General features: G+C 37.5%; 1 protein-coding gene across 2 annotated transcripts in view; it reads right to left on the bottom strand.

The window, feature by feature from the left end:
* Positions 1–1239: 1239 nt before the first annotated feature.
* ARHGAP29 (Rho GTPase activating protein 29) overlaps positions 1240–13385 on the bottom strand; it is a 50535-nt gene continuing 38389 nt past the window's right edge. The window contains exons 11-23 of one of the 2 annotated variants that reach the window (XM_050901209.1): positions 13102–13239; positions 11584–11774; positions 9805–9971; positions 9132–9260; positions 8862–8960; positions 7179–7342; positions 6743–6931; positions 6453–6590; positions 4688–4920; positions 3579–3885; positions 3297–3405; positions 2815–2934; positions 1240–2284 (exon numbers count right to left, since the gene is read on the bottom strand). In XM_050901209.1, the coding sequence (XP_050757166.1) occupies positions 1383–2284; positions 2815–2934; positions 3297–3405; positions 3579–3885; positions 4688–4920; positions 6453–6590; positions 6743–6931; positions 7179–7342; positions 8862–8960; positions 9132–9260; positions 9805–9971; positions 11584–11774; positions 13102–13239 (2886 nt within the window). In that variant the 3' untranslated portion in view covers positions 1240–1382. The remainder of the gene's footprint in view (positions 2285–2814; positions 2935–3296; positions 3406–3578; positions 3886–4687; positions 4921–6452; positions 6591–6742; positions 6932–7178; positions 7343–8861; positions 8961–9131; positions 9261–9804; positions 9972–11583; positions 11775–13101; positions 13240–13385) is intronic. The other variant, XM_050901210.1, reaches the window with a different exon arrangement.

Below are 13385 nucleotides of genomic sequence, written 5' to 3'. Positions count from 1 at the left end.
CAAGTTTAATATCTTTTGTTCTGGAAACTAAAATCAGATTACGTCCACTGAATACAGCGTGAGATTTTATTTGGTATATTTTGGGAAGAAGGGCAAAGGGAATGGAGTAGGAAAGTCCAGTATATTTTACGTAGTAAAAACAAAAAAGTGATTCTTTGCTTTTCCTGTCCTCTGACAGTCCTCTTGGTTCTTGTATCAGTAGAAAGTACCATGCTAAAATAACTGTACTCTATAGTATGTGAGAAAGGGTCAAGCTAATTGTAATCTCATTAAGAAAAGCGTGCTGCCCCCCATCCCCGGAAGACAGAGGCAGCAGAGTACTATACTATTGCAAAGGCCAAATGTCTGTATTTTAATAAGTTAGAAGAAATCCAGATATAGAAGCCATAGAGTCACTGAAATGTTAACAAGTTAATGTATTTTAAAGCGAATACAACACAGTGTACACATAAAACCATTTAATACAAAGTGAAAACCATTAGATGCACCTACTAATGCAGATTTTTGGTTATTTTCAGCTCTTTCACTGAAACTTGGAAACAATGCTCTTCATTTCGGTTACACCAGGCTAAGTGGTGAAACTGATCTATAGCAAGCAAATCACTGCCTTTTCATTCACCTGGGAAAGACAGCACCATTGCAACTGATAGTCTCTCCAGAAGGGCATCCAAACAAAACAGGCTGTGCACATTTGCCCCGCTCGCTAAGCTATACAAGAAACCAGATGTGGACTGATTGCTACTTCTGAATAGTAAAGCTCAGTAAGTGCATCCTTGCTGTACAAAAAAAAAAAAAAATTAAAGTGACAACATAGAAAACTGGCAACAGATAACCATGTCTGCCTAAAATATACACATATGATACATAATTATGGGCCATGCTGGCCAGTACGTAAGTCTGTTCAGGAGCAAAGCTTTAATTGCACAGATTAGAAAACTGAACAAACGCTTTTACAGAGCAAAGCGCAAGCTTTGGTTTATGCTTAGACAGTGAACACTAAACCTTCCATTTTTATTATAACATCTATTATGAAAAATAGCTCTTTTCACTGCTACATGCAATAGTTGTTTCTCTATGAATAAGCACTCCATTCCATACAATGAAATGAAGCTCAGTGTCTTATTTAATGAACCCATTAGCTGTATCTAGACTGGGAATGCATTAAATCTTTATGAAAAGCTACTAAATTACAAAAAGTTTGACTTATTTCCTTCACAATTCCCCAGCCCTCCCCCCCATTTTTAAAACGCTGCATATATAAAAATAACTCCAATATGGCACAAAAGTGGGATTCTCAAGGGAAGGCAAAGGATAAAGGGGCAAAGGGAAGCCTCCATTGGCAACATCAACAAATTGCATACAGTTCAAGAGGAATGTGCACCCTATACAAAGTGAGCTTCCCTGTGTTCCAGTTCTTGGATCCTTTTTGGTCTCAGTCTCTGGTAAGTAGGCTTCAGATCTGTGGGGTGAATATCCTCTGAGCTAGTTTTTTGTTCATTTGCGTTTTGTTCAGTATCACCTGACGGAAGTGCGGAGCTCCTAGCCAGTTTCACAGTATCATCCTGGTGAGGCACAGAGCTAGCACTGGTTGGTGCACAAGCTTTAGCACAAGAACCCTCTTCGTTTTGTTTTGATTTGCTAGAGGGTGGCTTATAAAATGTCCCTGGGGGTGGTTGCAATGTTCTTGGTGCCCTGAAGGCAGCAAGAGGATTGGCCTCAGGACTGTTGCCTTCTGTTGGTGTCCTTCCTGACCTGACAGAAACAGAATATGGCTTACTAGAAAGAACGGCATTAGCTGAATTGTTACCAATGCTGCATGATGAAGATAAGGCACCTGCAGTTCCACTCTCAAGTGCTCGGTTCTCCTGGGGCACATTAGTCACGATCATTGCTGTCCTTGCTGTGATATCATACTGTTTATATTGCTTGTCCCAAGTTTTTCGCAGCATCTGGGTGTCATAACAGGGAAGTCTGCAGCAGGTATTAACAGCAGGGAGTGCCTTCACCTCTGAAACTTCTTCAATAGTAAGGCTCCTACCAAGCTTCTCTGGACTTGCTGCTCCTGCATTTCGTGAATTTCTTTCATTCAAAACACATGGAGGAAGTATTCGGTCTACAGGTAGGCTCACGGGGCGAGTAGCTGGTTTTGTCCTTGGAACCCGCAATGGAACTTTGGTAATCTGACGATTAGGTTTTGCAGGAAGCAAGTTAGTTTTACAGCTGCCTTCACCTAGAGAAGCAAATGGCTCGTTGTCTCTCTCTGAAGGTGGACTCACAGCGTCACCTAGAAACACACAAATAGATGTGACTGGATCTTTGCACCAAATATATAGAGAAGTCAGCAAGACTTTTGCCAACAGAACATGAACTTTATTAACGATCCCTTGACGGTTGGTATTTTAACAGGATAACAGTTTTTAGGTATACCTTGTATACATACTAGGAGTATCCTACTCTAACCAAATGTTAGCATTTCAATAGCAGTAAAACACATCCTGTACAGATGTAACCAAGGAAGACACTAAGGAGAAAACAGGCAAAGAGACACTGCACTTTTTTTTTTTGGCTGGTGCTTTCCCATCCCTGAATATTTTCAGTTTTAATATGTTTCAGAATGTTGCACTTTTAATGTACAGGACATGACTGAACTGGTAACGCCAGCTGAAAATCAGTATAATTAAAAGGGATCACGTATAATTACTCCTAAATAAAGTAGATGAAATCATACCTACATTCAAGCAAACCACTGTAGTAGCACAGGCAGATAAACAGAAAAAAAAATCTTACAGAAGATTTATAGTTAGGTTAGCAAACCTGGCTTTTTTGGAGCAAAAATATTAATATCCAAAATGCTGGTAGCTGATGATTCCGTCAGAGAATTATTCTTCCCAGAGCCTTCTGGTTTAGTTCCAGTGAGCGGCAATGATACACATTCTGGGAGAAAACAACGGTCAAAACATGTTAATTGCTGGATATTGGTTTGCAGCATCATAGTGGATTTCAGAAATCCACAGTCACAGCATAATGATCATCTTTTTTTTTAAAAAAGAGAGAAACCAAAACACTTGTATTCTCTTACCAAATACTTTAAGCTCCGATTCCATAAATACAGAATTTCCTGAAAGCCTTTAGAAAGATTTAATTCTCTGTTCCTCTTACAAAGATAAAGAGTATATCAAGTAGTGATAAGCAGGTTTTATCACTTGCTTCTAAATTGAAGAGCTGCATGCACTATAATCTAATGCATCCATGACTGCTTACTCATCCACCCCAAGACTTAATAAAAGCGCACTAACCAGTTACAGATGCATCTACTTGTTCTTTTGTATTCTTGCTATTGTTCGATTCCAAAAACAATGCAGCTGTTTCTGAAGCTCTGCTTTCACTTGGAGCTATCAGAATAGTCTGTAAACAAATGTCAGAGCAAAAGTAAATGAGAACTCAAGAGGAAAGGCACTCCTTAACAAAAAAAAACTCACAAAGATTTAATAGAAATGTGCTCTGGAACGCTGCAGCATTTGAGACAGAAGTTAAGATGGCACGGGTAACATTGCGGCAGCACAAGAAAAGTCACTCACTTCCTTTACAGCAACAAACGACTTCCTCTGCTGCTGTGGCTCCCTCTCTTCTGCTGATAAAGCAACTCTGACTGTAATGGCAGTTTCTTCAGACTGAGATGTGCTCAGAAGTGGTTTCAATGAAACATCAAATATCTTTTCGTAGTATGTTATGAGCAGCTCCACTACCCGGGCCTGATAAGGGTAATCCACAAGTGATGACAAAGAAACCGTAGCGTCTGTTTGACGTGGCCTGATCAGAGTTGGGCCAAATATTATGCCAAGGTTGCTGGCTGACATTTTATTTTCATCAGACTGTTCTGTAACTCTGCATAAAGAGGGGAAAAAAACCAAACCCCCAAACCCCAAGAGTTAGAGGGTTTTACTACTTCAGAAATATTTTAGATAGTAAAATATTATCTTATGTCTAAAGAGGCTAAAAGACAATAAAAAAACCTGAAGGTGGGTTTGGTAGGCAGGCAGAATCTTCCATGCAGACTGCATTTAACAGCAGCTTGGACTAAGCGCTTTCCACACAGGGTGTTTTTATGTCCTATTTGGTTAATGTTATTTGTGGCTACTTGGCATTTCTGGGGTTGGGAAAAAGAACGTCTCTCTCATTCTAAGTAATAATATAGCTGTGGCCCAATATTACTCATTTTTATTGATAGTCATCAGCTTGGTACATCCTCACCACACATCATCATACAATCCAGCATTTGGAGGACAAGGAAGTAAAGTGTAACTGGAGAATGGTTATTAACAGACATGATACAAGTTTCAATTTTCTGTTACTAGCCACCAAATCACTGCCCTATCTGGGTCATATCCTGATTTAAATCACACCTAGGTCCCTGCAGCTGCCACTAGTTACTACTTGCTGACCCCAATGCTAGCAGAGAATCAAGAATAATGGAGCTCAGCTCTTTCCCTTCTTTCTTTCCATTTCATATTCTTCTCTCACCGGAGAATTCATTACATTGGAAAAAGAAACAGCAACAGAACAATATCTTCTAAGGCATATGTGTCTTCTTTCTCTACAGTCATCAAAAGGGTACAAGAGTTTCCTAGTATGCAGCATGTAGCAGTTTATTTTTCAACATCAGTTTGCATTTAAAGTCTTTTCTCACCTGTGAAGGTGTCCAACAAGGTACTGAAGAGTATTATAGTTTGGTACAGGCAGTTGTTTCAGAAGATCTTTAATTTTAATGATGATCCTATTCAGTTCAATACAGATTGACTGTCTTTTCTTTGATTTGGGGCTAGCTTGTTTAGCGTCCAATTCCTCATTAATGTTCTGGCTTTCTTTTGCAAGTCCAATGAACTCATTGTAAAGCCGAAACAAAATCAAGGGTTCCGGAAGCTGAAGAAATAAGAACATTTCAGAAACATACTCAAGCCTGAATTTTAACTTGTTTCCTTCCTGTTTTTCTTCAACTTTGACTGGTCTAGCATCTTTTCTTAGATGATGACATTGTTTAATCCTTGTTCATTAGCTCAAACTACAATTTGCCAAATCCAATCCCAGGTAACAAAAAGACTCCTCCCTACACCTTTCTCCGGAAATCTTTTGCTAGCCCTTTCCTGCAATACCTTCAAGACGGAGCACTTATCAATGCAGGTACAGATTTCAAGAAAGTGATTGCTATGAGGGAAGGTGTTACACTGCATATGCACAAATACCATGATAATAGAGCAGTTATTTATGTGACATTCATTTTTAATTGTGATTTAAGTATTCTCTCAGTATGAAAATAAATGTTAATAATAAAAAAAAATACAAAAAAAGACAAAAACCTCAAACCTGATCTGGCTATTTGCATTGCCCCAGCTTAGATAAAAGTAAAAAGTAGGAAGACTAGATAAAACTCGAAATAATTAGTTTTCATAACTAGGCTCAAATAGGGATTCAGGATTCTGTCTAAAAATGTCTTAACTGCATGTTTCTAGCACTGTTCCTGCATTTAAAATGAACAGGTTTACCTAGAGACCACACCAACAGATCAACTACAAAGGAAGTAATAAGACCAGAAGAAAGCATGTTATTTGACTTTTTTTTTTTAATTATGAGCCCTATTCAAAATACAGCACAGTGCCTGAAACCGGTATCCCAGTATGATGTATATGTATGCCACCTTTTTACTTGAATAAGTAGGCAGAGTATATCTTTGTAATTTTTCAAAAGCACTTAACTTAATGGTGATGATCATAGGATTGGAATGCTCATCTCTGACAGCCAGTGTAAGGAAGAGGACAGGACCATGCAGCTAAGGATTATTCCTTTCAGGGTTAACAAGTTTTCAGAGTGACTCAGTAATTTCCCTGGGCAACATCCCAGCCTCATTTTTTCAGATATATACTGAAACTGTTTTGGAAAACTCAATCATGTAGCTTTGCTTTAAAGCTCCATTTTGAAAGAAAAAGATGGATAATCCCCCCATAACGAACACATCATCATGGCCATTATGAGCATTTCATGAAATTTTTGTTAGCATATATTAACAGCAATATATTAGCATCTGTCTGCATGAGGAGGCAAGAACATAGGAATGTTTTAAACTTCACATAAGACAGGCAAATTCAGTAACCAAAAAGGTTTTAGAAATTAAAGCTTCACTACAAGTGGATAAATAAAAGCTTGTTCTGCGCATGGTACTAATATTTAAAGAGACATTATGCCCATGCAGAATACAGATTGTAATACCAGCAGTCAGTAATCTCACAGCTTTCCCTGACCTTGTCACAGGCTCCATGTGAAAATAAAGAAGCCTACTGCAAATATACAAGGCACTCATTTAATCTTCTGCTGCAGGACTGCTGAAAAGGATTTTTTTTCTTCTTGTACTGAAGAAACTACACTACTTTGGTTTTCCATCTGACCTCTCAACTACATACCTGGCGGAGATACAACTTGAGAACATTGCTGATATCATGTGCATAGAGTTCCGAGAGCTCAACCAAATCCTTTCCATTTTCAAAAGCTTGACAAAGCTTTTCAACTCTTGATTTGGCTCCATTCACACGATAGATGCCCTGAAATTAAAAGACCAGCACAACTCCATTTTAATTTGAAAAGCAAGTGTAAAACACAGATGATATCAACAGTACAGCATTAACATCTTAAGAGATTTTTTTTTCTTAGAAGATTGTTCATACTTGAGTTTTATAAACAAACTTGAGCATACCTTGACATTCAGCGCTCTGCTTTCAATTTCTGACGTACACTTTTTGATGATGAAAGGAATGCCATCAGGAACATTTTTAGCAGCTTGGGCAAATTCCACTCCAAACAAGTGAAGCCTTCCATGAAGTTTTTTGTGCCCACATTGAATAGCTAAAGTCTCTAAACATTTTTTATGGCATGCAAGTGAACACTACAGGGGAGGAAAAAAAAGCACATGGTTTGATACAATCTGACACTATAACAAATCTCTCTGCTGTTTGTCACCCCATATGTTAGCAAAAGGAAAGATTCTAGTCTGTTGTGCTTTTGCTTTGCGTTCATGATAATTCTATGAGCCACAAAATCCGTACTTTTTATATTGAAAAATAATGCAAGTTTCCAAAACTCCTGACTTTACATAAATCCCAAGCAGCAATTTAAACTACTTTTCAACTTACCTCCTCACATTCAGCTCCATGAAATACCACTAAGCTGTCACATTCTCTGCATTTAGATGGAGCTCTCAGCTTCCGTAGTTTGTGTGTTTGCGCTGCTTTGGACATATTAGCGTTTCTAAAAGGTCCTGGAGAATTTGCAGCTTCAGATGTCAGATCATTTAAACCTGGAGAGAATTTCTCTGTTACAGTCATTCTAATATCTACTATTGGGATAGGGTATTTATTCTGATTTTTTTAGAACCATGATGCAGAACACAGAATTCTGTAAGTAACAGCAACTATCAAAGTAATCAAAAACATTTCAATCACAAGGAAGCAAAACAACATTACAGTTGACATGACAGACACATTAACTATCAAATAATCTTACATAAAAGTGGAACCAAACAATCAGTTTTGCATTTTTAAGTATTTTAATTTTCTCCTGTATTAATGGCATGTGGAAATATTATTAGGAGTTGAGGCAGTTGAGGCAACTATTCATGAAAGTTTCATTCTATGTATTTCAAAATCCTGTACTAGAGGATGAAAGATGACATTATGGTTTGGCCTGCAGAGTTTTCTGAAATACTTAAAAAAGAATACTTTGCAGCAGGGAAGAATTAGCACACACTCGCAGCAGAACCCATATAAAATAGAAAAGAATCACTGACTCTCAGGCTCCTATGATAACCTCAAAATATTTTCTAGACTATTCTAAAACAGAATAGCAACTGGTGCTTTTTGTGACCAATTTTTTTCAAGCAATTTACTTAAAATGCTATCAACAACTCTGTGAACCAAAATCTTTTGTTTTACAGATAAAAACTTAAAATTAACACATGCAGTTAATTGCCCAGAAAGCTTCTTAAAAGCTCAAGTATTGATTAAACAATACAACTCCAAGTGAAAGTTTACATCCATTAACATGTTGCCATGCTTTAAACCTGGATCTAAATTAGTATTGTTAACTACAGGCTCATTCTTAGAAGGCAAAGTATACATTTAGGAAACAAGGACTAACTGAAGAATTTCCTAAAGGCTTTACTGAGCAAGTGCCACAAATATTTCAGAACTAGTTTGTAAGTACTGCAGACATCCCATAGAACTATTTCTGATAATCCAGTTATTCAGGCTTCAGTACCTGTGGCAACATTGTCTTTACATAGTCAAAATTCATTTGAAAATTAGAAATGATCTGGTCATATCTGGGACAGACATTACCAAATTTGCTTATCAAAGTTGAAAAGGGTAAAATGTCAGTTATTACGTTAAACATTTGGATTAACTGTTTTCCAATTTGCCAATTACCAACTCTCTGTACCTGTGCATTTCACTTCAAAGTTTAGAAGTGATCTTACATACCTCAGTGCCATGCAGCTAATTTTAAATGCAAATGTCTGGAGGGAATGGTTAGTGGGTCATTTATGTTTACCTCAGGAGTGTGAAGACACTAGAAATGTTCAAAGGCTGCCCATACAGTTAATCTAAATGTATGAAGACAATTCTGCACCACTTCATTAAAATGACCTGAACATTATTCTTCAGCTCTCAACCTCAAGAGGATGCACACTGTATTGAAAAACAATGCTGTTGGTAATCACAGCCTTGTTAATGCACTTTTCTTAAGCACATTAAAAAGAAAAGCCACACTCTACAACAAAAAGCATCTTCTGGGGACTTCAGGTATGGAAACAACATTACCACAGTCTGAAGGAGATGGTGGCTCTCTTTCATCAAGATCATCTGCAGATGACATAGTACCAGTGGAAGGTGTTCGGGGAAGTCGTCTTTTAAAGTCCCCTAGCAGACGAGAAAAATTTTGAGGAAGCTGTAAGTATCAGTTCCACCCAACTGCTCATTTTCATTAGAGGCTCTGTCCAACAGTTGCTAAACTAACAACGATGTCTTCATTAATGTAAAACAGTCCAAAGAAAAGACTTCAAATTAGTATAGCAGTGAGTGTAGCTGTACCTGGGCTAGCAGATGGAGAATCCATGGATCGTGACTCGCTGCTTCCCCCTGCACTTTCAGAATCACTGCACATTCCTCCACTCTGGTTGCCAACTGACCATGATCTGAATGGTGGCGGCCCTCGCATTGCTTTTGAAAAGAAAATCCTTAAACTCCAAATGTCAAGGACAAAATTACATTCTTTTCTTTTTATTTAAAGACTAACTATGATTACATTCAAAATAGGAAAATATTGCAAAAGTTACACGAACATGCAATATAGTGAAAAAACCACAGCATATATTCCTGTAAAAGCTTCAGGATGTAAGAAAATTAATTTCAGAAACTTGACACTTGTGCTTTTGCAAAAGACCCGAAATCAACGTAGTGTTTACAAAACAATGGATTTTAAATTGCTAAAGTTATCTGAAATAGTTTAGTACACTGAGCTTGACAGTACTTGCTGTTTGAATTGCATCTCACCTTTCTTGTCAGAGAACCTAGGTATACATACAGGCAGTTTTCCATTTGTCCTTACGCTCAAGTACATAACTGTTTTTATAGGCTTCGAACTTTAAAATACTTTTTTTTAACCCCTTCAGTGCTACATTTCTGACAGTGAGACATCAAGCACCTTTTTTTTCTGGTATTTTTATTTAGAGACTGAACTCCAGATGAAATACAGAAGAACTACCTTGGATATCTGTGCTGCTGGAAGATCTTTTCTCTCCAATCTTTTGTGAACGATGATAAATGGGGCTTCCCGCATCATCTAACATCTGAGTAGGAAAATCTCCTGAACACTGAGATAGGTTACCATGTGACATATGGACACTGTTGGTTGACTGCTTATTAAAAACCCTTCAGAAAGAAGAAAGTAATTTGAAGAGTGAATAAGACAGAATTAAATGAAAAGCAACGTATTTTTTTATCTCTGGGCACTAAAAATGCTTCATTTAATTACTACTCATGAACATACATATTTGACATGTAATTATTAAAGCACAAATTAAAAACAAAAAATAAAAAGGAGAAGGGTGGCAATTTATTTTTAATTAAATATGTGCAATTTCCCAGTATTTCCTCCCTCCCCCTGTAAATCAGCTTTTCCACATCTCTGCATGGTATTATGACTGTTATTTTGCAGACTTTGAAAAAACAGCTAATCTGTTCATCTAAAGATCAGAATAATTCAGGGCCTATTGCATCCTACTTTTATGCTTTCCTCCAAAAGATTCTCTGCCCAGCCATCAGGACCATTCACCTATAAACATATAGGTGTTAAAACTCTGTGCTTTTTTAAAAGCACAGAAAATATGTTGAAGCTGCCAGAGAGCTTATAGTCAGTCCGTTGTGAAAATCTTCTCTCAAGATAAGGACAGAAAACTGTTAACAGTAATTAATGCAAAATGCTGAAGCACCCCGTGGGCAAAATGGCCTGCTAGCCAAGTTTAGCAGTCAGGAAGCTGTTCCTTAATCAGTTCTACCCTGTCCAGCTGAAGGAAATAAAGACTTCAAAACATTAAAATTTGCATTTGTCCAAGTTACTGTCCCTTAAATAAATGCAGACCTAAACACTAAAAATGATCACTTCAAGTACACGAAGACTCACAAAGCCATGTCAAAGAAAACAAAAGGTGGTGAGAGGGTAGGAGAAAAAACACACTCCTATAAATCTTAAGCAGTGAATAGCTGGGAGAGCACACAAAGAGTTTGAAATTTCATGCTCATCAGTTTCTCAGGGAGCTGCATAGTTAAATCCCCCTAAGTCAAAGTTTATGAGTATAGCTTAAATCAGTCTTAAAAGGCAGGAAATTTACAGAGAAGAACTAAGAATCTCAGCTTTAACTTTGAATTTCCTGGCTTTTGTTGGTAGAAGTCTGACTCAAGCATTAGGTTTTTTGTATTTAGTTTCCTTTTGAAAGACAGTGACGACACTTTCCTGTAGAACTGTGAAACACACAGATTGGAATGGATATTCTGGTGCTTTAGGGCCAAGATGACTATTTTACAACAAGTTAAAGGTGGAAAAGCATTTGGCATACTGACCCGAGGAGTTGTCTTTTTGTCTTGTAGTCTTTACTTCCACATTAGCTGTATCTTTAACAGATTAACAGTAAAAACTGCCTTTCACACAGGTTGGAAAAAAAATAATTAAGTTATGACATAGGGACACGTGGACTCTAAACTTTTTTTTAGTCACATAGCATGACACAGAAACTGAGCAACACTTCCTGCCAAAAAGTTGCCCAACGTAAACAATAGGAAAGAAGGTACTATAGCAGCAAGGCCTGCAGAAAAGGAAAACTACCTCCTCAGACTTTCTAAACTGATTTTCAAATACTACTGCCACACCACACTACAGTGTTCAAAATTTACATTTTTCATATTAACCAGTATCTACATTAAGATAGTAACAAGTTAATTCTTGCACGGCAATTGTCAATGTTTTAGCAAGTAGTTTGGGACTCACCCATCAACCTGGGAACTCTGGGTTTCAAAAGAACCTGATTCAATAGGAACACCTTCCTTTGGCAAACTTTTCACAAACTCTGAATACTGCTGACCAGGATCATAGAGTTTGGCACTCTCACAGAGGGACTGGCAGTTAACTGGAAGAGATACAACCTGAGCGTGCTGCAGCTGGAACAGGTTAACTGTTGCCTGTTAGGAGAAAAAAAAGTCAATATTTGTAGATTATTTAATTGGTATTTCACTTGCACTTTGCTCAACCCAAATTAATATCCCAACAGAAATTATTTAAACAATGAGACTAGAAAAATTCTAGAAGTTAGTAACGTTTGTAGGGATGGACTTCGTGCAAGATTCCTGAAAGTCAACTGCAAAAAATTCATCTGTAGTATAGATACTAGTGTTCCTGTTCTCTCTGGGTTATTGAATCCTCCAGGTAGCAAAGGCAATTCCAATGCCTTCCCACTTTCGGTTGATCAAGACAAACAGCAACGTTTTTTGCTACCAGAAAGGCATTTTTCATGCTCTGGAGGGAATTTTAGTCACCACTACAATGATTAAGTAGTTGGAGTTCCAAACCCAGATGAGCTCCATATCACCTTGAGACAAGAAATGGACAAAACTCCTTGTCCCAACAGAACAGATTAACTGAACACTTTATTTGTTAAATTACATAAAACTTCTAAAATATTTTATCACAAGGCAGAGACCAGGGAAGGGGACACTGCATGGCTGCAACCCCAAAGCTGAAGAAGCAAAGTAGTTAGCAATTTAGGTATACTTGAACTGACAAGTTTGTCTAAGCTTTCTACTGGTCTTATGGGTTGGTTTTTGGGTTGCTTGAGGAGGAAGGGAGTGTGTGTTTGTTTGGTTTTTTATTTTCCCTCCCCACCCCCCGCCCCAGCATTAAGTTGTCTATGTCTCATCTAAAAAAGTACACATCTATTGGCAGAATGTGCTCTTAAAGCTTTTTTAAAAACTGTGTATGTAGATATACTGTTTTGATAAGCCTTTGCTTATTTACGTGCATTAAATTAATACATTAAATTAGTTGCAATGGATCCTGTAGTAATTGAGACTGTCATCAAGATTAGCAGGCTCCATGCTGCAGAGTGTTAATGTCCATTCTGGGCTTGAGTCAAAGATCTTTACTAATGCACTAAAGAAAATAATGGGAATGGGAGCTGTACTCTTAAGCAACAGAGTAACACTACTGCCGTCAGTATTCTTAGAGAGATTTTACAAGAATTATGTAGTCAGAGTTCTTGCAAGGCAACAGCTCATAAAAAACCCCAAAACATTCAAGACATATAACACCCTCCCCCTCTTTTTTTTTTTTTAAACTCCTAACAGAAAGAGAACACCGCAAACATATTAAAAGTTTTCCTTCATTTTCTATTGGCTTGACCTCTGTCCTTTGAAAACTTTCTATTTTAAGCAGTTAACACTATAGATGGAGCTTTCTCTTAAGTCTTAATATTTATATATCTGCCAAATGTATTTTAAAAAGCATGCTTACAGCTTTAAGAGTAAGATCACACTGGTAAATAAGCTCCCGAAGCTGTGTTAAGACATCACTTTTAAAGCTTTCCAAATAATTTCTTTTTTCTTCAACCTCTGCCATGCTTGCTTTATAGTGTTCATTGGCCTCTTCAGCCTAGAGAAAACACAAGTATAAAGGGTTGATGGACTACAGGCCTTGATACTAGAAGCAAGGAAAAAAAAAACGCACACGCAAGATGCCTGTAAATTGGAGATTCCCATTTAGGATAAAAGCCTGAAAGAGCATTGCATGATTAGAAT

The sequence above is a fragment of the Gymnogyps californianus genome, chromosome 8, assembly GCF_018139145.2.
Source record: "Gymnogyps californianus isolate 813 chromosome 8, ASM1813914v2, whole genome shotgun sequence".
Taxonomy (NCBI): Eukaryota; Metazoa; Chordata; class Aves; order Accipitriformes; family Cathartidae; genus Gymnogyps; species Gymnogyps californianus.
This window is presented reverse-complemented; position numbering and strand designations above follow the sequence as displayed.